Genomic DNA, 27,582 nt, shown 5'->3' with positions numbered 1-27,582 from the left:
ATGGGTGAGGTAAATAAAGATGCTGTTGAAAAATACTTGGAGAACAATCCCCAGTTTGCCAAGGAATATTTTGACCGCAAAATGAGGGCAGAAGTGCTGGGAAGTATCTTTCAAGTGAGCCCTGGAGATGTGAAGGAAGGAGTAAGCTTCAAAGACATGTCTCGCCTGGAGGAGTGTAACATACTTTTTGAGCTGCTGACAGAAATCCAGGATGAAGCAGGCTCTATGGAAAAGATTGTGCACAAAACCCTGCAGAGGCTGTCACAGCTGCTGGCAGCCGATCGGTGTAGCATGTTTATTTGTCGTTCCCGAAATGGTATTCCAGAAGTAGCTACCAGGCTTCTCAATGTCACTCCAACTTCCAAATTTGAGGAGAATTTGGTGAATCCAGACAACGAGACTGTTTTCCCTTTGGACATCGGGATAGCGGGATGGGTTGCTCATACCAAGAAGTTTTTTAATATACCTGATGTGAAAAAGGTGAGTGATTTTCCCTGGGGGATGGGTTTCTGTGCATTTGCTTACTCAGCTTTCTTTCTGCAAAGGGCTTGAGGGTTTGGAGTCATTCTTTAGAGACATCCCCAAGACAGCAATCCAGATATAAGCAAGAGAAAAGCAACAGAAGATAATGCTTAAAACCCAGTATCACATCATGTAGCCTAGTGAAGTAGTTCTAGTATCCTCGCACAATAATCAAAACCTGATTTACTGTAATAACGAAGGAGAATATCAGATATATATTAGAGTATATCAGATATATATCAGAATATATTAATAGACCAGTAAGTACTTGTGTTTCTTTTGAACAAGGCAGGGGACTCCTATTGTTTTCTCCAGTATAGGTTTGCTAGGTCCCTTATCATTTGATAGTGCTATACACTCGTCTCTGAATATAATGTATTTGTAGCTTTCTTAATTAGAGTGCTTCCTTACAGTGTAAATGAACCCAGATGAAGATGGTGTCAACATACGTCTGGCTTCATGACTCTCTATGAATTTAAAGTAGTTTCAAATTATGAGTATGTCCAGATCCAGCATGTGTTCAGCACCATCTGTGGAAGAAGAGCTGCTCCGCTGTTTTCAAAGTTCTTGTTGAATTTGCACATAATTACCTAGTTTATTTAATGTGCAGATAGGAGTTATAACAAATGTTACATGGAAATTATATTGAATAATCAGACAGAAATGCATGAATAAGAATTGCTTTATAAATGGCTTTGAAATACATAGGGAAAGACAAAAATGCTTTGATTGTTGTAGATTTCTTTAAAGGCAACCAACCTTCTGGCATAACATGGCAGCAGCTTCACCTCTTTTTAGTCTTCTGTGGAAAAGCTCAGTGTAATCAAATGGTGGTAAAGATGACTATATCAGAAAAATATCTGGTTTTCCATATTTCCTATAATGACAATTTAAAATTCTAGAGGATTTTAGAGACCAAAACCACCTCAGTGTCTGAATGCCTACATAAACTGCAATTTTCTATTTTTTTGCAGGAGGTAAACAAAAAGTAACACATTTTGTCATGTTAAAAGTTGGCAGGCATAAAGGAAGGAAGTACTACTCTTAAAGATCAAAAACAATCAATAATCTGCATGTGTGTGAAAAGAACATTCCATTATATAGTAAACTAAGATATAAGTAGGAAGCATGAAAATAAACAGAAAAATGATTGATTTGAGAAAGCAAATCAGTTGACTTTTAACCACTGGGTGGCTTTCTTTGGTGGCTTCTGCTCTGACAAGAAGCATATGACTGCCTTTTACCACCACATTAGGAGATTGGAAGATAATCCTTCTAAATTCATAAGGCTGATTACATGAGAAAAGATCAGGAGGATCAAGAAAGATGTACCTTTTATCAGACACTGCATAGCTCCTAAATATCATTATGTGAGGGGCACCCAGAGAAGGGCTACTCAAATATTTCTGTGCTTTCAGTACGACTTGTTCAAAATTTTGTGAGAAATATAATGGAAACAAGAGAATCTCTTTGTCTATCTTTGTCTATCTAGCACTGCTAAATATTCATTTTGCATGCATAAATTAATTAATGCTTCATCTATTATTCAACCACTGTGAAGCCATCTTCAGCATTCATTTACTCTCTCAGGATTACTGACAGAGTGGCCATTAGGCCACACTTAAAAAATACAACCAAACCATAGAGCCATTAATCCACATTTAGTAACTGAATGCCACTGAAGCGTTAACATTTTACAAGGTAATTACGAAACTCAAAGGGATTTTTCTGGAACCAATATTTGTTATGTAAAAATTAACATGAAGGTCTTATTACTATCAGCATTTTCATTCAATTAGAAAAAATATCCAGTGTCCAAATCCACACACTGCACAGGCAAAGCTCCTACTAATGTCATCAGAATCTTTATCTTTGTAAAAATCACAGAAGTGCAAATTTAGCCAGTAAGATTTAAGGAATACAGTCAGTCCATGGCAAAAGAAAGTCAGCCACTGAAGCCTTTATCATTTTGAAACAAGCATTAATTTTCAAATCACTTTGATTGCACCTCTGTTAAACTAGATTGTCTACTACCTAAATCCTGAGCAAAAAAAAAAGACAAGTGGAGTTAAATCTGAGAGAAATTTTGCCTCAATGTCTTGTTAGAATACAAAACGCACAACAAATACAAAACGCAGAATGAATGATGGCTACGGTGCTGTAAGGATGTCATGCCTAACCACTTTCTATTTCTGACACAATCCATATCCAAACAGCATAACAGCATTGCCTTTTTTTTTTTTTCTTTTTTTTTTCCCCTTTAAGTCTTAAGCTCCTGATAACACTGTCAAACCCACAGCGAGACACTGTGGTGCTTTAATCACCACCACTTTATAAGAGGAGGGAACAGAACAAAAGATCACAACTGCAATCAATCTTTGAAAAAACATGGGACTTCACTTTTAGCGCCTGGTAGCCAGTTCTTGAGAGATTACCTCCTTCAGCTTGGAAAAGTACCAACAAACGTGAGGAAGTTCCTCATCCTGACTAATGCTACAGAAAAGAAAAGCAGGAGGAAAAGATACAGACCTTTCATAATTAACTTAGTAGCAAGAACAGACTCCCCCCCACAAGATTAAAGACTTGTTGACAGCAAGAGCTAATAGTATTTAATCCAGGATTTAACAGCAGTGAGAAATAGGAGGCGGGCAGGACCACTGCTGTGATGATTGGCCTCACATTGTTCCCAAGGCCTAGCAGAATAGAGTATGCTACTTAAACATTCCAAAATAAAATAACAAGCTGCATAAAATCTGATAGGCCCATTAGTATCCTATAAAAATTATCTGATAACACTGACAAAACGATAAAGATTTTATGTTACATCTTTTCCTAGGATATCATTTCCAGATAGAACTAAGATGTAAGACAAGAACTGAGGAATTAAAATCCCACATTCTCAGCCTGTAAAAAGCCAACATATATAGTACATATATTTGCTTTTATCCACTGTGTATTTGAATTATGAATGAATAAACAACAGAGCACTGAGAAATTCAATGCTTCCATCTCAGATTGAACAGCCAGCGCACTGATCATTGTGGCACCTAATTTAACCACAGGGAACCTGCAGAACAATCTTAAAAACATCTTCAAGTGATAAGTTTCTGCATCAACTCTTGGTAAATTGAGCTAGCTTCCATTTGCATGATTCTTTTCTTCTGGAGCTCTATTTCTCTTCAGTTAAAAAGTGGGAGATGTTTTCATATTGAGACTTTCTGAAGTGACAGGATTTTCAGAGTCATGGGAATGCATCAAACTCTGGAGCATGGAATGAAGAAGAAACACTCCATCCCCTTTCTAGAATTTACACAGCATTGTAAAAATAACTTAAAGATTATCTGAAGACAGAAGAGAGGAAGTGGAAGCATGATGTAGCAGCTCAGTGCTATGAACACTCACACTGCAGTGAGGAGGTCTGGACACCAAGCCGTTGTCCAGCTGCTGGGCATACAGTCATTCTGTTAAAGTACAGCAGTAGTCCTGGGACCTGGCATTGATCTTAGACTGCATCCTAGGGCAAGAACAGATCGATGGAATTGTGCTCATCCACGTCAGAAATACAAAGCACTGGGGAAGCCCAGGAGAGTGCAAGATGGTAAATGACACAACTCACTGACCTGACAATGGTAGTGGGAAGGGATTAGGGAGGAAGAAGGAAGAGTGGGAGTCACTTTGTGATTAAGCTGGGTAGCAGGCCTGCCATTTTGTAATGAGATGTCTCAGTTCTCATCCCCTAGGAATGTGGTCTTGAAGAAGAAACCCAAATATTCAACATATTGATGAAACACAGTAAGTTTAATAAGGTTTAATAAGCCAGTTAGATTGTTAAAACAACTTTGAAGGGAAATTCTTGAGAAACAAACTCAAAATTCTTAGGATTAGAAGAAATTAGAAGAGCATCTTATTTCTGTCCATCTTTAGTCAGTGCTTCAGAAGTATTGCCTTCCTGAATGCTTCCCAGCATAAACTAAACATAAGGAAAAAACAGAGGGATAGATTTTTACCTGCCTAGAACTTGCACTGTGTCTACATGTTAATATTTGCACCTCTATTTCACCTTTGCCATCTTGATACTAAAAACATTGTCATAAACTCATAATTAAAATAGCAAATATTAAATGGGAAAATGGAAATCTGTTACAATCTATTATAAAGATAAAGTTTCATTCAAGAAAATATTTTAATACAGGAACCAATTTCTACTAATCATGTTTTCCGGCTTGGGGGGAGGGATGGAATTCATATCTTTCCTTCTTTCCCTGAATTAACTTGTGTTCAAAGAGGAAAGCTGCCAAAATGAAAACATAAAAATTAAATACTAAAGTGAAAAATTCCTCTTTAGGCTTATTTTCTTGTTTAATGTGAACAAAATTGCTCAAAGAAATGTAATAAAAACTCATTTTCATAAAGAAGCAAGACATCTGCTACTTTTGGCAATAAAAAGCAGGAATGTCAGTGACATGACTGAAAATGTTTAATCCTCAAATGCTCATAAATCCTTATCTATTTTTATTTGCTTTCATTTTCAAAACTCTTGAGATCTTTAAGATATCAAATTCAATTTGTTCTGTAACACTAGCAAGTTACACGTTAAACTATAGCTGTCCTACATCCCTGATAAAAAATTTTTGAATATGGCCCAGTGAATGACCAAATAATTTAACTAATTGTTTTTTTGTCTTGAATCAGACTGATGATATTGTCCTATCTGATGGTAGACACCTTTTATATTCCATTTATAATTAAGTGCATCATTATAAAACAAACACATTTGTTTTATCTTAATTTGAAATTAAGATAAGCAGAAATGTGAGGTGCAGCAATATAACACACCAATTCCCTACAACTCAGCAGTAAAAATGTTTTTTAAGGAATTTGAGCCCATGGAAGAGAATCAGTGGAAGAACAAAATATCAGGAACAGGAAAAAATACAGCAAGCCTACCACAAAGAAAAGCAGAAACGTAAAGATGGTGCAAAGAAAAGCGTAATAAAGATGACAGTGTGACACTGGCTCCTAATGACAGAAGTTCCTGTAATTTTTCTGCTCCACTACTTGTCTAGTGGTCGGTGACCCTGCCCACAGCACGGTGATCGAAACTAGGTGATCTTTGAGGTCCTTTTCAACCCAGGCCACTCTGTGATTCTGTGATATTGCTCCAGACCCATTCCTTGTCATCCATGTATTTTGCCACTCTGAAGTCACCTATGCAACCCAGAACCTCCAGTCCACAATGAGCATAGTAACAAATTAGTCATAACTGCATGGGCTCCCAGAAGGATGGAGGAAAATAGGCATTGGCTGTCTTGGCACTACCACCTCAGCTGTAGGATTAAGTCTTTCCATTTCTCCTCCACTGTGGTGTTAGAGGCAATTTGCCAAACTTAAAATGGGGAAGTGGCTGCACAGTAAGTTATTGATGCATCACTGAGGCTACACAGTAAGACAGAAACTGGAAGAGTTTTTTGAATGGGAGTTGATGTGCAAACCAAGGTGTAAATGTTGCCTGTGAAACACAAACAACATTACATCATATTGCTTCCAAGCAGGGCTCCAGTCAAGGAAGCAAAGTTCATGAAAAAGTCTCATTTCCTAATAGGCAAATCACACGTGTAATGAAGATGTTGAAGATGGACCAGATAATAAGCAATCAAAAGGGAAAAAGTACACTGAAAATGTGAAAAACCTCATTTATCGGCAACTTTGAACTGCTGTTCCTCTTGCCTCAGATGAACAAACATAATCAGCCTTCACCCTGACTGACCAAATAGGGAAGAAGGATCCATATTCCTTTATGCTTTCAACTGATTTTCTTCTCAAATGTCTCCCTTTCTCTTTCTTTCCAAATTAACAAGGATCACACCCATTACTTAGAATAATTTTGTATGTTTCTGATCAAATTTACACTCACTAATTTATGCTGTGGAGTTTGATATGGAGGTTCCCAGTAGTGTCAAGCTCAGTTGACTCAGGCTGCATTTTGTCATTCAGAAATGCTTAAGACAGTGCAGTGTTATGGAACAGAGTGTTGCAAATCCTAAGATAATGTTGTGAACTGAGAGATGCAGTTCCATCATTAAATACCATATGATGGTTGAACAAACATTAGAACAATGGTCTTCATTATGCTTTTAAATTTGGCACAGAATAAAGCCTGTGAAAAATTCTGGAGAACTCTTTTTTTTTTTTTTTATATAGTTTGCTTAAGGAACCAGCCAGTGAGGCAGAATTCATCAGGAAAGAAATAGCAAAAGGGTACATAGATGAACATCTCTCTCCTAAGAAAGAAATCAAGATCTGCAGGGAGAACCATGAACTAAAAGAGAGACAAGATGGTTTCTTCTTCTAGATGGTCCATCAATAATAACTTTCCAGAACCAATACAGTAACACTGATTTTTGAAAACAAAACAGTGTGATCTATGTAATTGAAAATTATTATCTAAATTATTATTATCTGAAAACTAACTTTCTTTTTGTAATACCCCTGCTTCCCAGAGAAGTGACTTTTTTCTCCATTGGACCTTATTACCGACACAAACTTACAGCTGTGTAGCTACAGTTCACAGTCAGCTGTGTCTCAGCAGGCAAGCTTATTAGTAAACACCATCTAAGGAAAATAAAAAATATTTTTAGAAATAACTGGTTTTCCCTTTCACAGATGTATAATCACACTCTTCACAGCAGTGAATTACTTTTTTGTAAATTCCACTGCTACCATTTAAATAGAACATAAAGAAATAAAAGTTATCTAAAGTTACCTAAATCAAGCAAACATAGAGCATCGTGTTTGTAACTCATTGGAAAAGGTTTATCATAATAATGTAGCATATGTAAGTTGTAGTATATGTAAGTTACAATGAGATAAAGCTGGTGTCCTGGTGTAGAGAATGAAGAAAAATGAATTAGTCATTTCAAGTAAACTGGCTAGAATAACGGTCAGCTGTCAGACCCCTTTCCAATCATCTTTTTAATCATCTGTAACAGAAAGATAAACACAGAGAGGGGTCCTGATTTTCCTCTCATGTAAGTGGTCCTAGATTAGTGCAAGTCCAGGATGCGTTGCACAGCTTAGCAGGTATCTACAGGGTACTGTGGTACAGTCAGAGGCTACGTATCTTAGCTTCAACAGGAGATAGTAGAAAACACTTGCAAACGTAGAGAATTATGAACAAACCTCCTTTCCCCCATCTTTTTTAGTCTGTTTTATGATTTAGCTGAAAGCTGAAAGTTCACAACAGCACTCAAAGATGGCTCCACTTATAAGGTCAGGCTCAAATAAATTGTCTACCTTATAATCGGAGCAGAAAGTAGGAGTAGCAATAGGAGCAGAAAGACATTATTTTGGCTCTGATGCTAAAAGATTATTTGATTATGAACAGGATTTTCCAGACATTATGAAAAGTGATTTTCTTCAAAGCCAAAGGAGCTTATGTTCGCAAGAGACAATATGTTAAAATCTTGACTGGGAACAAACTACTACCAATTATGAGCAAAATTTTCAATATTGAAAGGTCCAAATCAATACACAAAATTTTGCTTGCATACAAAAATCATATGATTCAAATCTTTGTATATGCTGTGAAAGAGTCATCAGAGTATTATGAGGTATTTTTACCTATCTGCACTGAACTATCCAGGCACAGTTCAGGTTGCTTATGGTTACAGATCTTTTTGTTTATTGACATAGACTTGCATCCTTTAAAATTTTCCTGCCATCTCTAAAAATCTTGTGACCATAGTGCTTCTTCCCAAGCACCACTTCTTGTACCTTCAGTTAAAGAAATTAAGACTCAGCTGCTATGTCCAGATGATTCCACTCACTTCGTGTATACAGGTCCCTTTTAAATATTAAGAGATCAGGAATTCAGTTAAGTGTGACATCCCCATAGCTTTCTCCTAGAAAAAGAGAAAGCAACAACACATGGCTAAGTCAGGTGTGCACCCGCTGGGGATGCCTCCCTGACAGATGCATTTTCAGCCACAAAGACTGTAAAGAGTTTCACACATAGTTTTTAATACCATGCGATGGGATAGTATCATTCATTTTATCTACAGAAATAAATGAATAATAATAAATATTAATGCAGTTATGAAGTAAACCTCTTACATGCACACCACATACATTAGACTATTAGGTACCCACAAATTCATATTATTCTCCGCTTTATTTGAGCTTTTAATTCCTCAAATCTGTCTTGAACTTGGTTGCGGTATCCACATTCACAACCAATTCTTAAAAATGTATTTACATGCAACCTTGTGACACTGTATTAAATAATGATAATCATTTGGGCAGTATCAGCTTACTGCACCGTGAAATTGTGCTTACATCATTGCAAATATAAATTATGAAATAAAATAACCATTTATTTTTGGTATAATAATTGACTAATAAGTAAAGTATTTAAACTGTGTTTTCGATATTTTTTTCTTCCAGAATAACCATTTTTCAGACTTTCTGGACAAAAAAACTGGTTATACAACTGTCAATATGTTGGCAATCCCAATCATGCAGGGTAAAGAGGTGCTTGCTGTTGTCATGGCTCTCAACAAATTAAACGCCAGTGAGTTCTCAAAAGAGGATGAAGAGGTAATAATCTCCTATTATACAACAGCACAGTCACTAGTTCACCAGACAGTTTGAATGAATCTACCTCTTGATTTGAAAATGTCTTATTCTTGGCTTTCTGTTTTGTCATTTTTAGGTCTTCAAAAAATACCTCAATTTTATATCTTTGGTCCTAAGAAACCATCATACCTCATATCTCTACAACATTGAATCCCGAAGAAGTCAGGTATAGAAGAATTTGTAAATGATGATACTTTGTTTTTGCATGAAACCATTATTCTCACTGTCCAACAGTCTCACATGCTTATTAGAGTAAGAAAAGCATCTTATTTATTTATTTCTCTGATAACAGTAATTCAACTTATTGCTTTATTTTGGGATGCCTGTCATTCCTATGCGTATGGTTTGTTTGTTCCATTCAAATGCATTTTACTGTTGACTCACTCTCTTTCTCTTTTGTTGTAAATAGATGCTGTTGTGGTCTGCCAACAAAGTGTTTGAAGAGCTAACAGACATAGAACGTCAGTTTCACAAAGCACTGTATACTATTCGAATGTATTTAAACTGTGAAAGATATTCTGTTGGTCTGCTGGACATGACTAAAGAGAAGGTAACATTCATTTTGCTTACCTGCCAGAAAAGTGTTACTCCTAACTGTAAGTTATAAAATCTGTCCTTCTAACTCACTGGTTCTGCCTATTTCTAGTGTCTGCATATTTCTAGATCGCCCCAAGACATAAAGATACAATCCTTTCTAACCCTTTGAGATAATTTATACAAAATCTAATCGAGTTACAACAATCAGATGCAAAATAAGAATGGGAAAGCACGCAACCATGATAAACATTATAAAATCATTTTTTGAATTTATCATACAATCCTGAGTAAAGAAAGAAGAGAGAAATGTAGTCTGATTACTGCTTTAAAAAATTGCTATTTACTAATACAACTGAAGTGTACAAGTGAAGAGACAAGCTTCATATTAGTCTGAAATTTACTGGTTACCATTTCTTGCCTGGAATATACTTTGTGGTTTGTTTGTTTGTTTTCCTGAAATGTGTCCATAAAACTCTTGTGGAGAGAGAAAAATAAGACTGTTATCCATAAATCTCATGTTATCTCTGAACACTGAACAGATTTTTAATTTTGCTAACATCTGTGTATTATTTTGTCAGGAGTTCTATGATGAATGGCCCATTCGGCTGGGGGAGGCAGAGCCTTACAAAGGTCCCAAGACACCTGATGGAAGAGTGAGGATATTAATTTTTCTTTTAACGAATCTTAACTTTGACATTGAGGTTGTACAGGTAACTTAGATGTTCTTCTCTTTTTGTTTAGGAAGTCAACTTTTATAAGATTATTGACTACATCTTGCATGGGAAAGAAGAAATCAAAGTCATTCCGTGAGTATTCCTGGGCAGCCTGTTAATGTGTGGCAATTAGATTTATTGCTGAGATAGAATACTAGCATGTCTGTATCTGCAAAAATCATCTAATTTCATTCTCTCTCTAAAGGTCACCTCCAGCAGATCACTGGTGTCTTATCAGTGGATTGCCAACATATGTTGCAGAAAATGGATTTGTAAGTTCATACCAAAAGTAAAAACTACATGTCTTAATATGTGAAGTTCTTCTGATTGAACAAAAAAAAAGAAAAAATACTTCCCATACCCAAATTATCTAAAAATACTGCACCGCTTCCAAAGTTATGTGAGTCAGTAGCCTGTATGGAGACAAACCCAAAGCACTAATATCCAAAATACCAAGAAAATTTCCCTCCAATTATGGTAACATTAGAGGAATAAATTTGCATGGTGCATGTTTCTTTCCAAATGTGTGAACTATTACTCACAGTAAGTGTCTAAATATACACCATTAAAAGTTTTTTCTTTCCTTTTCTCATGTCTTCTACGTAGCAGTAAGTTGGAAAACGTGGGCTGGGCCAAATCAGCCAGAAAGTTTGTGCAGCTCCATACTGGTACAACACTGGTTTAGCATGGCACACAGCGTAGCCAAGATATGCAATTCAAAGTCATTGTGAATGACAGCTATTACTAACTCTATGTCATTTTTAATAGCAATAAATACCTAGCCTTTTGAGGTAGTATTCAATTTACTTCTGCAATTCCCCAGGTCACTGAAAACTGGCACAGAAGTTTTCTTAACATTTATGCTTGTGCATTGTGAGGTTCCATACATGAGGCACTTTGGTGTAAATGCTCCAAAATGATATGTAAGAATACCCACAACTAAATTAATAGGAACAGTTTTACTCTTTGTAGCTAGCTAGGATGCTCACTGCTTTTAGCTTAAAATATATATCCTTTAAAAAAAAAAAAAAAAAAAGACAGGCCAAGTCATGAGGCATGCTATATTTTCTTTGAATAATGTCTCCTTTTTTTTATATTGCAGATTTGTAACATGATGAATGCACCAGCTGATGAATATTTCACATTTCAGGTAATTCAACTAATATATATAGTTATAAACATAGTGGAAAAATGTGCTATATCCTTCCACAAATTAGTTATATGATTGAGTACATGAAAATTTTCTCCTTTCTTTGTGATTCATGGGACTAGTGTTACAGAACCTATATTAATAGCTGTATTACTACTTTCAAAGAAACATGCAACATTTCTTCCTCTCTGCCTTTTCTATAGAAAGGACCCGTGGATGAGACAGGATGGGTTATCAAAAATGTCCTTTCATTGCCTATTGTCAACAAAAAAGAAGAAATCGTGGGAGTTGCAACATTCTACAACAGGAAAGATGGAAAACCTTTTGATGAGTACGATGAACAGATAATTGAAGTAAGTATAATAGGATTACAGACCCTAAGGAGCCATATGATGCTAACTTAGCAATTTTTTAGCAGGCTATATTAACATCTGACCAAAAGACTATCTTCCTCACCACAGTTTCTTAAGAATGAGAGATTTTTTTTCTCTGTTTATAAAACTGAAAAATTATGAGATCATTTACATTCCAATAATGAACCAAAGTCAGATATTTTTAAGTCATTTGAGTCTTTAATGATGGTCAACGTTCATAATTAATGTGAGTGGGTTAAAAATGGGATGGAATGGAACAGTTCAGATGCAAGGAACTTTTGAAGATCTTCCAGTCAAACTGCCTGACCACCGCAAGGCTAGCCAAAAGTTGAAGCATAATATTAAGGACAATGTCCAAATGCCAAATATTAGCAGGCATGGCATGCTGCTTACCAACGGACATGCCTGCAATCATGAACTCTATGAGAGATCATGTACTTTGGAAAGATATGATATTACACATTGTGTTCAAGTCCCCCAAGCTAACCTAAACTTTATAATCCTCAAACTCCTGCATATAAGATGGGAATATGGGCAATTATAATATATAAGATAGGAATATGGGCACGAGTTGAAACAAACAACATCCTTAAAAGCTGCAAAGGTCAAATGGCACCGGTTGATGGGAAGGTAAAGTCTTGTAACAGGTCAAATTGAGTGTTGATTTTCAAAGAGCAGGACCAGAATGTAAATTTTAAGAATTTAATTTAAGAATTAAATTTAAGTTTAAATTGACAGTTCAATTTTATTGTCATGCTGTCACCTAACCTTTGCTTTGTTTTGTTCCAGACTCTTACACAGTTCCTGGGGTGGTCTGTTTTAAATACTGACACTTATGATAAAATGAACAAGCTTGAAAATAGAAAAGACATTGCTCAGGAAATGCTTATGTACCAGACAAAGGCTACTCCTACTGAAGTTGAATCTATACTGGTGAGTTTCTATCCACAAAATTGAAGTAGGAAATTTGCTATACAAAACCTGAAAGTATTGTTCATTTTCATTTTCAGAAATACAAAGAGAAATTAAATGTAAAGAGTATAGAAGAATGTGATGAAAAAGATCTTATCAGGATTTTGGTAAGTCAATAAATGAAAATTTGACTTCCAGAAGAATGTTGATATCAAATAGCAATGGCTCTTATTCAAAAAGCTGTATATAGATAAATTCTGCTTAATACCACTGATACTAGCTATCAATTCCACAACTAGATGGAGCTAATTTAATAGTATATCTTCGACTTCTTCAGTTTCTTCATGTACAGACTCCACTGTTACCTACAAGGAAGCACTGTCTCCGATATATGTTTTAATAGACCTGGATAGCCAGAGTTATATAGAAAGATTTATACCAATTAACATTTAAAGTGGTGAATGCTACATGAACAGTGCTACACATTTATTTCATTCTGAAAATAACAGAAGGTATAATGATGCAAGGTCACTTCCATTTTGAGTAAGAGAACACATACAGGAGTTTCCAATAGAACTAATCTACTTTCCCATGAACTATCCTGCGTCTCTCTAAGTGAAGTCCAAATGCAGCAGTAAGATACTCTGCAGCGCTGAAACAAATTTGACCTACGCAATCTCTCCTTCTGCTAAAACAAAAACGAGCCATTTTCCTTCTAGACTGTGTACACATCTGCCTTGGTACTTCAGCCCAGAAGGGAATGCCTTCTTGAAGCAAAACACCTTTTGTGCCCACTTACTGCACTTTGTTTTTCCTTGCAGAACAGTCCTGAAGCATACATGGTCTAACTGAAATAAAACCAAAACGTGTGCTTCAGGAAAGTAATGAAGTTCTACTGTAAATGTATCAATACAGAACCAGACCAAAAAAGAAATATCAGATACATGCAAGACGGTTGACTTCTACTACCGGCCACACATATTTCCTCCTACTATACCATATTTGCTAACGTAGTCATAGCCATAGGGAACAGGTCTCATGAAGCTACTGCTAGTTAAGGTATATGCCAGAGTGCAATGGTGTTGAAGTTTCACTGGCTCCCACAGAAAAGATGTTCATGCAGCTTGTATGTAGTGAAACCAAAAACACATCAATGCTTCACAAACTTGCTAAAGTAAACATCAATAAACTTTACCAAATCTTTCTACTTGTATAGCAACAAGTAATTAGGATAATGCAGGCTTCCAAAGGTAATAATATTGTATGAATTTTTAAATTCCAGAAAGCAAGTAGAATGAGTTCTTTCAACAGAGTGGTGTCACAAATCAAAAGGTCTAGTATATTCTGTACTGCCAAGGCTACATGCAAGTGCTTTATCCTATTATAAGGCCTGGAATCCCAGATTGCTAATGAGATAAAGCAGGTGTTTCTAGATCTGATGATTCACAAAGTAATGGGTCTTAAAACACCACTGTTACATGTTTCCTTGCCCTTGACCTCAGATCAGAGTAAATTTAAAGAGAAATTCAACAAAGGGAGAAATAAATACAGTTCTATAGTTGCTCAGCCTCATTTGTTGAAATACATTGTCCAGGGGCAAACAGATTTTGTTATAACTTTCCTTATCTGTGTAAGGGAGATCATTTATTGACTATGTGATGGAAGAAAATCACTGTGATCATATAATCTATTTTTGGGTTGTATCAGACTTCCCTGAATTAATTTTTTAATTTTTTAAGGCATTTATTTTCAAATATTCTGCTGTTCTCCTTAGGTTTTTGGGATATATAAATGAAAACTGCTACAGAACAGTTTGCCAATACCGCTATCACCAGTGAGGCTATTTAATGTGAATCTATAAAATGTATACAAAATAGGCACTTTGAAATTTAGTACAAGCTTCTCAACCTTTTGATCCCTTGACTTTTAGAATTCTTTTCGAAAGCTCTTCGCTTCATGAGAGAGCTGACATAAGCTCTGTATCTGCCCTTCAGGGAGAGAAATATCCCTGCATGTCGTCTAGCCAGTTTCCCCTAGAATGTGTAGGATAAGATTATGAACTTACACTGTCCACTACTTCTGAAATGAGCTTTCATTTTCATCAAGGAGCACAATTATTCAGAACAGGCTGTTGTAAATTACAGAAGACAACTGTAATTTACCACCAACCACAGCAGTAAAAAAGGGCTCTAAGGGATATGAAGTAAACAATAACAAATTTGAATTCTACAAGCTTTGTACATTTTCGCCTTGAATTTTCAGTTTGAGATCATTCAAAAGCAAAGCAGTCAAGAATCTACTGCAGGCAGACAAAATGTAAGATTATTCACAATTTAGACTATTAATTGTGAAGAGAAGTGCTTGTTGAATAATTTTGGTTGTGAAAGAGAACTGCAACTCTGAGACCAGGCTAAAGCAGAGAAATTACAAGATTTTATACCAGGAAGGAAGAACCCCAAGACCTGAGATTTCCTCATTGAGGAAATGCTGAGATGGTCCCAACCAATTGTGTTGAAATCAAGAGCAGGAAGAAAAACCATCTAGGCAACATTCTTACCCATCCTCTTGGAAGAGAAGACTAGTATCACCATTGTGCTTCAAAATGTAATACATATTAGGTTTTGAAGATACAGTAAGCATATTGTCCTTATGCAGTGTTCCCAATGAAGTAAGAAAACAGTTTGTTCAACTTTGTACTTGCCATAAAAATCCTTCTGCTTTCGACTCTTCCTAACAGAAAGAAGAACTACCCGATCCCAAAGACTTAGAACTATATGAATTTCGCTTCAGTGACTTTCCCGTTACAGAACACGGCTTGATAACTTGTGGAATACGACTGTTCTTTGAGATAAATGTTGTTGAAAAGTTCAAAGTCCCAGCAGAGGTTTGATTTATTTTGTCATTTGTATTTCTTTTAACATAGCAGACTGATTGTAGGTTCTTTAATACAGGAGTAAGCTATACTAAAGCATGAGAGGTATGAATAACAACATTCTTAATATTTGCACAATTGTTATAAAGACTTAAATTGATCCTGAACTTGCTTGACCTCTTAAGGAATTAAATCAATATGTATTTACATAATGCATAGTTTAATTATTTTCATTTTAAAAAAAGCATATTATTCCAGTAATTTTACGGAACATTCCATTAATTTCATTTCAGTGAACAGCACAGTCTCAATCACTTTTATTCATACTAGGTCCTTACAAGATGGATGTACACAGTCAGGAAGGGTTATCGAGATATCACTTACCACAACTGGCGACATGGATTCAACGTGGGACAAACAATGTTTACTTTGCTGATGGTAATGTCGCCAATATCAACCTTACATTCATTACTTAGCTTTCCTTTCAAGGAAGGTGCACAGTAAGAATTGTTTTCCTTTACAGACAGGTAGAATAAAGAAATACTACACTGATCTAGAAGCCTTTGCCATGGTTGCTGCTGCTTTCTGCCATGACATTGATCACAGAGGGACCAATAACTTATATCAAATGAAGTAAGTAAAATTAACAGATTTGGTAAATGCAAATATATGGCTATGCAGTACTTTGAGTGGCAAAAGGAAGAACATGTTAACACATGCAAAAATATACTGTAGGTATTCCATGAACATCTAGCATGAAGGGACTTGAAAGGCTGAGGGAGCTGGGCTTGTTTAGCTTGGAGAAGAGAAGGCGCTGGTGAGACATCATTGTGGCCTTCCCATACTTGAAGGAAGCTTGAAAGTAGGAGGGAGACCAACTCTTTACATGATCTGATTATGATAGTACAAGGGGAATGGCTTTAAACTTAAAAGAGGGGAAATTTAGGTTAGATATTAGGCAGAATTTTTTTTTACTCAGAGGCACTGGCACAGGCTGCCCAGAGAAGCTGTGGATGCCCCATCCGTGGAGGCACATAAATCCAGGTCAGATCAGATCCTGGGCAGCCAGATCTAGTGAGTGGCAACCCTGCCCATGGCAGGAGAGTTGGAATTAGATAATCCTCAAGGTCCCCTCCAACCTAAGCCATTGACTGATATTCATCATACAGAAGATTTCTGCCTCTGAGAATTTGTCATGGCAACTGAAACAATGAGAAACCTCAAAAGCAGAATCTTAGAAGGATCTGCTGGAGCTGCAATTCATTTTTAAGTTAGTTGGTTGTTTTAACTATCACAAGAAGCAAAAAGGAATTTTTAGGATTTTAAAAAGAAAGCATCATCAATCTCTATAGACGATCTAAGCATATGGCAGATGAACTTCTATTACTTATCTGACTGCCTTAGTCAGGAAGTTCCAAAATTAAACTTCAGTGCTCTGTCTTGTTACACTAGTGATAAGTCAAAATTAGCTTCAATAAAAAGAGTAGAAAGTACTTAACTGGAGTTTTTTATTTACCTTTCAAGATAGAGTAAAGGCATTTTTCTGGAGAGAGATTCAGGATCTGGAATATTCGAAGGCCAGCTTAAAGACAGGAATTTAGGTGCATTCTTTTCTCAGTGTTCTACTGGCTGATTCACCTCGTTTTTTTGCTCCCTCCAGTGAGTTCACTGATTGACAAAGGTCCTTTTTTGAGATACAATCTCCTCACATTATGTACAATGCAAAACTACGAGCTTGGTTTCCGCCACAGGGGTCACATACCAGCAAGTTATATACCACAAGGTTAAGCTTTGCAATTCACGTTCCTTTGTGTTCTAAATGTACAAAAAGGCTTGCTTGTGATCTTTCTCTAGTTCTTAGTAAATTATCATAATGAAACAATATAAATCCATATTATTTTAAATTTACCTGTTTATTACAGCTTTACAAATCATGGTGAGGCCCACTGTTGAAGAGTGAGCAACCTACTGTTTAGTTTTTTCAGTGATTTGGTAGTTCTTCTGTGTGCTAGCCACTAGAGAACACAGGATTCTCAGAATATTGTGTGGGCCAGGAGATTCAAACCATAATTTTCTGAGAGTACTATTTCCACTAAATGCATCTCCAGAATGATTCATCCTCCTCCTCTGTCCCTGGACACACTCAGCCCAGGAAAGGAGTTTCAGACGACATGCTGGAGCAGTGACGTTAGGGGATCTTCTGATTATTCTCTGGGATTCTCCAAGTGACGTAGGAGAGAGAGTATGACAGATGCTGATTCTTATTCAGCTGACTGCCTCTCATCCAAATAAGTTTAAGGGGTTTTTAAATCTTCCTAGTATGGTCTTCCCTAGCTGAAAGCCCTCTACTTGAGGTCATACACAGTAAAGCTATTTATAAAACCCATCTGCTTTAGCACTACAGCCTGGAACTTGACCTCATCTACAAAGGCAGAAATCACAGGTAGCCTATACCAATGCACCTTGGTTTATCTCAGGAAACAATTTTTTAGCCAAGAGAAGGAGGAAAATACACTTCTCGGTGTGGAGAACAACCTGGAGCATAGATAGGATATTTCTCCCTTCCTCCCACTGCTGTAGTCTGAACCAGAATTACCTTGAAGATTAGCCCAAGGTCAGAGGGATTCTTTGAGCTCTGTGATAAGACTAAAGACATCTGAGCAGTCAGGACTTGCACAGTTCATAAATCAGTGATTCTGGGGGAAGGGAGGAGCCAAAGCGATAAAGGAATTAAATTCCATTATATTATTACTTTAGATTCAACTTACATTAAGTTAAAATCACGGGGGACATGCTCCACAGTAATTACAGATAAAAGTCACACCACACAATAAATACTAAACAACGGCTTAAGATTATTTTTAAAATACGCAGAAATCATGTAGATCAAACAAACAGTAGAATGGAATATACAAGATAAATACAAGATAAATAGAGAGATTTTCAAAGTACAGCTGATTTTCAGCAGGCACTGAAATCTCTTAAATCTGTCTTTACCATCACAGGAGCGAAGACAGAAAAAACATACTTCTTGCTCTGCCTCATATTAGTGCTTAAGATATATTTTAAGCTACTGAATAAACAGATCAATAGCAGAAGTATTTTAATCCCCCAAATCTGAATTCTGAATCACAGATATTGCCTCAAAATACCGTAAACAATTATGTATTTTTTAACAGATCAGCTGCTCCACTAGCAAAGCTTCATGGCTCTTCCATTTTAGAAAGACATCACCTGGAGTACAGTAAAACCCTACTGCAAGATGAGGTATGTTTGCATGAATCTTCTGCTTACAGCAATCAACACAAAAGATCCAAATAAACCACAAATTATTTACAGGTCTTATTCATTTCTCTAATTCCAGATTAAGAAATTGTGCTCAAATTCAGAAGTTTAAACCAAATTCTCACTCACTGCCCACTTGTAGAGAAAAGCAGCTTGTCCTGTAGGCCTCACTCGCATGCCTCTCACAAACAGCTGAAGTTGGTGTAGAAAACACAAGGTACTGCAATTAAACAGCTGCAGGTTAGGTCTGAGTTTAGTTCCTCTGGCTTTTTGCTGCCACATTTCAGAGTTCTGCTCCGCTCTGTGGGTGGGCACAGGTGTTCCCACAGGGCTATGGTGGCACCATCTTGCTTCCCTCATGCTCAACAAAATGTCGGCCCTGCAGAGTCCTGTACCTCCTGCATAGGACAGCCATTCCTCCCTCAGCAGAGCCTGGCTCTGTCCTAGCTACGGGCAAAAAGTCTATTTAAAACTACTTACTAGATATTTTTTTTTTCAGGGAAATAATAAAAATATATAATTGTGTACACCTGAAATCTCAAGGATCTTCCATCCCACTTGTTTGCAGCAAGCAGTATGGAAGGCACTCACTTCTGCATCTGAGAAAAACATCTGAGAACACAAAACAGATCTGTTACTTTAAAAAAAAAAACAAAACCTTTATTGATGGAGATGGGGCACTTTTTCAATTGTGAGATGCTGGGGAGCAACCATTGATTTTTGGTGGTCAGTATTTTGAGGGTGCTGAACACCCTCAAAACCACGACGCCCCTGCTCACCTGAGTTAAGAAAAGAAGGAAAACCGGGGTGCGGTGCTTACATTCCCTTTGCTTGGGAAAAAGGACACTGCACTTTACAGAAGCAGGGCCCTAATAACCCACAGGCAATTGTGCTAAGCCAGCCTAACAGGAAGAAGAGGTCTGGAAAAACTCTCAGGTCCATGGATGTGACTGGCAAAGAAACAAGGAAAAGCAGCCATTTCTTGATGAATTATATAGAATATATGTGATTTTATTTGATTTTAATTTAAACTTAACAATAGCAGACCAAGTCAATATGAATTTAGTTATTTGTGCAGCCTCTGGAGGCAGGAATTTGGATCTCCCTACACAGTATTTAGCCATTTATTCTGATCCCGTCCAACCTTAATGATTCCATGCAGTCCCAATGCAATTCCTTCTAGTTCTCTCTCCCAGCTTCTATGCCAGCTGATCCTGCTTTTCTTTTTCCAAAAGCATTTTTCACTTTTCCATCTTTCCTCTTAAAAGGTGGTAAAGATTTGGTTAGTATATATGAGATGGTTGTGAAAAATATACACCAGGATGTGCATATTTGTATCTCATTCTCAGACGTTTCTGCAGCTGTAACTGATAGAAATAACAGTATTTAAAAGCTTAAGAACTACTCCTGAATGAGTAGGCCACCTCTGGAGAACTTTTCATTTGTAGTGTTATTTTGATTTAGAGCGTATAGTTGAACATACATACAGTTTTGATATACTGTCCTATGGGGCAGCCTATAGAGTACAAAGCAAAGACAGTTTTATAAGAGGAATTGAATTTGTAAACTTTCCATCTTGCAGAGTTTAAACATCTTCCAGAACCTAAATAAGCGCCAGTTTGAAACCGTTCTACACTTATTTGAAGTTGCAATAATAGCAACTGACTTGGCTTTGTATTTCAAGTAAGTACTAAATTCTGTGTAACTTCCTACTGAAAAAATGTCAGTCCTATGCTATTTACAGCTGTAGTTTTTGCTTGTTATATGCAGAGTACAGAGCTGTATTTTAGTAAGTCTAATTCTCATTTAAAAAAAAACAAGACATTCTTATCTTCATTATAATCTTTCAAATTTCAAAACATGTCTATAATACTTTGTATGCATCTAGCAGTTAATTCAAATATGCATTAAATTACAGCAGATATATTTCAGAATTGTAAATTATGTAGCCTAATGATAAAGTTGTCTGCATGTGTGATAGTTAGTGTACCATACTGTGATTACTCATATTGAACAGGAGTATGCTTATGAAAAAGAAATCGAGATTCTGGGTTAAAAACAGACATCAACTGATCCCAATGCTAAATATGCCAAAGACCTCAAATAAAAAAATATTCACCCAACTTTATTATCTTGTTTTTGCAAAGGTTAGTGAGACTATTGTTTGTTGGTTGGTTGGTTGGCTGGTCCAGATGCCTCATGAGTGGGATGATTTAAAACTAGGAACAGGAAACAATTCAGTTAGATGTTCAGTGGCCGTTACTAAATTTCAATAAAAACTAACCCCATTATTTCTTTCATTTGAAATGCAAATTAAGAGATTCATTAAGCAGTAATAAGACAAATTTTTCAGAGTACCTCTCAGTCAAGTTTCAAGGATTTTTTAGAATATTTGAGGGGACAGTTGTTAGTATTTGCTTCTCTTTTCCCGATTCATTACATTGCTGGAAGGAATATTGTGAAGGAAAACATAATACTAAAGAAACATTAATGTTACTTTGAACAGTTTAATAAGCAGAGTCAGGAAACTTGTTAGGAAGGTTGAATCTTTGTCAGAAACTTTGAAATAGTGCTTCATACATCAGGGGTATACAGCAAAATATAAATGTGTTACGTTAACTGGAAACTTGGAGTTCAGGGGGAAGAAGGTATCACTTTGAGACTACTATGACTAGGATGCAACTTTGGAAAAGCATGTGTATGAGAAATATGGGATTTATTTTGTTTTATTCATAATGCAGGATTTTTGTTTACTAATATATGGTTTATCTGTGTGTTTTCACAGGAAAAGGACTATGTTTCAAAAGATTGTGGATGCAATTGAAAAAATGGAAACAGAAGAGGAGGCAATTAAATATATATCTATTGATCCAACCAAAAAAGAAGTCATCATGTAGGTGGTTAATATATTGCTCTTTATTCAATCAGTTAACTACAAACAGATTTCAAAAGTATTTGGGCATCTAGATATGCAAATTGAGATTTGTTGTTATCATCTGATGATGAGCATAACCATGAATTTAAATGTCTTCTCAAAAAGTGCATCTAACTGCATCTTGTGTATCTAAATTGCTTAAAATATGGATCTTTTGCTGGTGGCTTTTTTTTAATTGCTGTTGTTGCTTTTTGTTTGTTTGTTTGTTTTTTCTTTCATCATTCTAATTATTTTTACTCCTTGCTTTTAAAGGGCTATGATGATGACCGGATGTGACTTGTCTGCTATAACCAAGCCTTGGGAGGTACAAAGTAAGGTAAGTACTTTTCAAGCCAAAAATCCCATTTGCTATGTTTTGTTGCCCACTTGTGCCTGATGTCATGACCCAAACATAATACTTATTATAATTTGATAGATATATAACTATTTGCACCCAACTGCCCTTCTAAAAATCAACCTCTGTGCTTCTGTCACTGAGAGTGCAAGGGCTATCTCCTCTTTTCTACTTGTCAGTCAGCTAAAACTGCCCGTTCTAAATCTGTCAGCTGTTCTAGCTATCCTTAAATGTTACTACACTACATTAGTGTAATCCAACTTTTGCTATTTTTCAGGTGTATCTAAGGTACAGATTTCACAACAGAAAAAAATTGAATAAAATTGCCTATTCTGTAGATCTTAGTGTTTCAAAGTAGCTTGATCATGCTAAGAATAAATTCAGTAATACAATGTGACACTGCCTAGCAGTTAAGTACTTCAAATACTTCAGTACTTACTGACCGTCACGCTCAAACTCATCCATTAATTTTACAGGTATAGGTTTTAGCACTGCATAATCAAAACACAAGATGGTTATGGAGTCTTCTAAGTAATTTCTAAGAAGGGAAACCTTTTATTCAGAGGGTGGTGAGTTACTGAAACAGACTGCCTAGGAAAGCTGTGGATGCCCCATCAATGGAAGCGTTCAAGGCCAGGTTGGATGGGGCCCTGGACAGCCTGATCTAGTGGGTGGCGACCCTGCCAGTGGAGGGGGTTTGGAATTGAATGGGCTTTAAGGTCCCTTCCAACCCAAGCCATTCAATGATTTCAAGATTTTATGCATCACAGGAACTAACAGATTCTGTTGTGTTGCTAATATTGTCATGGTACTGCTGATGATGATAATCATAAAAACATAGAATCATAGATTGACTTGGGTTTGTCCCTTGGAGATCATCTAATTTCAACTCCCAAATCTATCTTTTAAATAGTGTGCACCAGCATGTAAAAATGGAAGATAATCATTTTCTGCAGAAAACCTTAAATACACCAGAAAGTGTACACAATTCCTGACAGAAGTGCTCAACTCTCTCAAGGATTAAATGGTAGAATTCTATTGTCTTTGACTAAAACTCTGTATTTCTGGAGAACTTTTTAAGCTACTCAGAAATAACACAGCTAGCAAGAAATATATCCTCTTCAGTGGATGTGAAGTTAGTAATAATAGTTTAGTGGTAAATTGACAATATGTTTATTTAAACAGTAATATGTCAGTTCTGAGAAAACCAACATTATTATTATTATTTTTTCTGGAAAGCCTTGTTCTTGCCTTCCTTCATTTGTTTATTCATTCAGATCTATTGTTGATAGCTTACATTTCCTTTGAATTATGATTTTTCAGGTTGCCCTCATGGTTGCAAATGAATTTTGGGAGCAAGGTGACCTGGAACGAACTGTACTACAGCAACAACCAATTGTAAGCACTAAATAATTTAACTGTGTTAAACAATATTGTCTATTATTTAAATACTGAACAGATAATGGTCAACAATTATTATTAGTTCATTATAACCAAAAGCACGATCTCTGCATGATCTAAATTACTGCTATTCTGTTCCAGCCCATGATGGACAGAAACAAAGGTGATGAATTACCTAAGCTTCAAGTTGGTTTCATAGATTTTGTGTGCACTTTTGTGTACAAGGTAAGAACATTTTTTTTTGGTTTGTTTTCCCACTGAAGCAGTTCTGATGGAACAACTAATGACCAACAATTGCGCTAAAAAATTTTAGACAGTTGCAGGAGTCCCACTTAATATAAATATGTGACATGTAGATGATTACAGAAATCAGTTAATGGCACACTTAAATGAACAGAAAATTCACAATGTTCTGTACGAACAGCCATTGTATATTTTCTGGAAAGCACCTTAATGCCAACTTTCTTAATCTGCATGTAGCTTTTAACATGATCTCAAAATATTACTCAGAAGAGTATCATGCAATATTTCAATATAATTAGGTACACCCTAATCTGCCTAGAATATACTACAAAATACTGGACTTTCTGTATATCCTGATATTGATAAACATATCAGGAAATATCAGGTATCAAAGTTATAATTGTATTATATTAACCAGACTTTCAAATGTGAATTTAGGGAAGATACTAAAATGTGCAACACATAATTCAGATATATTCTAACAGTATGGGTGCAATATGTCATTATTATCCCAACACAATCTTTTCAATAATATGCCACCATGGCTTGGCCAAAAATACACTCACAAACATGCACTGGCAGACAGTGGCATTATTATAAAACTTCTTTTCAATTCTATAGAAAACCAGCTAATAGAAATGGAACAAGTAGTTGCAAAACAAACAAACAAACAAGTCAAAACCACAAACTATCAATTAATTTATACAGCATACAAACAGAAATAATAATTTTTAATAGAAAAATTAAAGCAAATGCTTTCTCCACAAAGCAGCATTTCCAGAAATTCGTACTTTACAAATCAACAGTGTTTTCATATTTCTAATTCATTAAATTCAATTGCTTGCATAGGAATTCTCAAGATTTCACAAGGAAATTACACCCATGTTTGACGGTCTTCAGAACAACAGGGTTGAATGGAAAACTAGAGCTGATGAATATGAAGAGAAGATGAAAGTTATTGAGGAACAAAAGAAAAAGGAAGAAGAAGCAGCTGCCAAAAAAGGTTAAATAACTTCTGATTTTTTCATTCATATATTCATATAGGTAGTTCTTCTCTCTGTAATTCACACATATGGTAAAATTTACAATATTCTTTACACTAACAGTATTTGAGTTATGACTTAGCCGGATTAGCTTTGTCTTTAGTTGGAAGAGGAGTTACCTTTCAAAATTACACAAATCCAATACACTGACCTTATTTTCTAAGCTGTACAATTACAGAAAACACGACCATCACAGAAGTGAAGTGACTGTAAAATTTATTTTGTCTTAAGACATAAAACTGAACATAATTAACCACCTCTATTTATCTGTGAATGCTACAATCATCTGAAATATGAATTGTATTGAAATTCTGCATGGTATCAGCTCTCAAACGTATTCTGGTGCTTTGTTTAAGCTGAAAATAAAAATACAAGGATAGGAGATGAGAATGGAGTATGCACTTGGAACAACACAAGCCCCACTACTCTTCCAAATTTGAGATCAAGCTTTTGGCTCTAGTTTCTTACCATCGGTTTCTTGGCTAAAATATGTTCTCTCATGGTGCAAATGTAACGCTAATCTTTCTAAGACCTAAAATTGAAAGTATGGTTTTGCATATGATGACCCAAATGACAATCCAAGTTTTATATAAACTGAAAACCTCAATTGTAACTCAAATGTAAGAGTGAAATTAGTTATTTTTTTAGTTCTGTATTGCATTTGAAATATCAGCTTTAATAATCAGCTGAAATGAAAAGATTCAGAGATTAAAAGAAAAACGTGATTTTTAGAGAATGATTTACTGTCAGTTAGTTTAAAGAAAAAAGTTAGTTTGTTCTAATAGTGTATTTTAGGTCTTTAAAACATAAAACAGTACACAATTATTTGTTAATCAGTATCTGTGGGAAATAGGTGAGTATTATCCAGATTTCACCTTAAAAGAGAGGTTATTCAAGGCTATGTATCAAGTTATTGTCAGAATTTGAAGTATAACTGGAAAATAATTAGCTCATGAAATCAGTGCTACTATGCTAAAATTCAAACAAACATTGTTGCATCACTTACAGTTTCAGAGGAATTAGGCCCATCCCATTCTCCCCCAGATTTATTTTAAAATACACTCTTTTTTTTTGGCCAATAAATCTCATCATCTGCTCAACAACTAGCTGGTTCTGGATAAGAACACTGGAACATAAGCATCTGAATTTTGCAGAAGTGCCAACAGAAACCAAACTAATCCAGGACCTGCACAGAAACCTCCTTACATATTTGCATTTTTTGCAAAGGGAATAGTTATTGAAATCTTATCCTATGCCCTTAAGCATAAGGTTCTTCTGAGCTAAAAATAAAATAATGATTTACAAACTTAGGACTTGACTCCCACTACTTCCACTTGAAGTTCAGACTTTCTCACATCATTGGTATTCTGGAGTCCTTACATCACTGATTTAGAGAAATAAGTATTTTCCCCACAAGGCACCTCACATAGGCTAACAAAAACAGACTGATTTACAGGAGCTAAGGATCTGGACTTCTTTGCTTATCATAGTTGGCATCAAAAAAGTGTAAGTGAATTATTTTGTCTCTTTTTAAATGTACACTGGAATGAGACCATGCATATTTGTGAAGAACAGATCTGACACTGTCAAAATCAAGGCCATGTAAATATATACCTTTGTTAAAGTCAGTTCATACAAACAGTAATATGATGCATGCTGAACCACGGTCATCTCTAGATCACACTGACCTGGCTATTCTGAGCCATTCAGTAGGCAGAAAACAAAATAAACATATTTGCTGAACCACTACAGTGGAAAGTTCAGAACAGAAAGCAGAATACAGTATTGAACTATGAAATTGAAATACATTTTTAGTAACGTAGTGTTGATTATATCCACAAATTACAGAGGGTAGGACACTGATTATGTGACATGTTTCAATGCAGGTGGAAAGGGTCGAAAATGACCTAAGTAACATGGTGATCCACAGCTTTCAAATGTAAGTTTTAATTCTAATATTGGTATCTTACCTTAAATGAATCTGGAAACGCAACTTATTACATTGAAACAACCTTAACTATGACCAATAAACATCTGTGGAATCATTTGAGAGAGACATTAACAAAATCAGTTGCTATAAAGTATTAAAAAACAGTCTCTCTGTCTTAATTGATTGTTACCAAGGGATTCATGTAGGGTTGGATAAGAGTTTATACAACTAGGTCAAATTAAAGCTTTTGTATCATCTTCAAAAATAGTTTCCAAGATGATATTAATTCAAGACTTTTTTTTTTCTTTAGCATGGCTTGCATACCTCAGTTTTGAATGTGTGGGACAGACTTACATAAAGTACTGAAACTTTCCAGTAAGAGTGGTTCAGTGTGTTTGGTCCATTGAGAAATGTTGGTATCAATTGCTACATCATATATGTATAGGTATATATAACATGTATAGTTGTTGCATGCTCTAATTTCCCAAACAAGTAGTGAAAACATGTTCCATTTTCAGAAAGTCAAACATACATAATGTCCTTATCACAAAAGCAGTGCTTTTAAAACAAGAAGTTAAAGCAACTGAAAGCAACAGAAAGTACTCACTTTACTTTTCTTTTCTGTTTTTTAGCTGAAAATGCAGCTGGAGGTGGAAGTGGAGAGGATGGAAAATCCAAAACATGTATAATTTTGTAA

The 27,582-nt window shown here is 35.8% G+C and overlaps 1 protein-coding gene across 1 annotated transcript; it reads left to right on the top strand.

Moving 5' to 3' along the window:
- PDE6C (phosphodiesterase 6C) lies at window positions 1-27,582 on the top strand (the record flags this gene model as incomplete). The annotated part of the gene is made up of 22 exons (XM_079536569.1): window positions 1-480; window positions 8,965-9,117; window positions 9,233-9,322; window positions 9,566-9,706; window positions 10,272-10,346; window positions 10,435-10,499; window positions 10,612-10,678; window positions 11,509-11,556; window positions 11,760-11,909; window positions 12,720-12,863; window positions 12,941-13,009; window positions 15,580-15,726; window positions 16,045-16,152; window positions 16,238-16,347; window positions 18,894-18,981; window positions 20,582-20,682; window positions 21,785-21,892; window positions 22,187-22,250; window positions 23,592-23,666; window positions 23,811-23,894; window positions 24,762-24,915; window positions 27,518-27,582. The coding sequence occupies 22 exons, from the start codon at window positions 1-3 to the stop codon at window positions 27,580-27,582; spliced, it is 2,586 nt and encodes an 861-aa protein (XP_079392695.1).

Source organism: Tetrao urogallus (genome assembly GCF_951394365.1).
Source record: "Tetrao urogallus genome assembly, chromosome: 5".
NCBI lineage: Eukaryota > Metazoa > Chordata > Aves > Galliformes > Phasianidae > Tetrao > Tetrao urogallus.
This window is presented reverse-complemented; position numbering and strand designations above follow the sequence as displayed.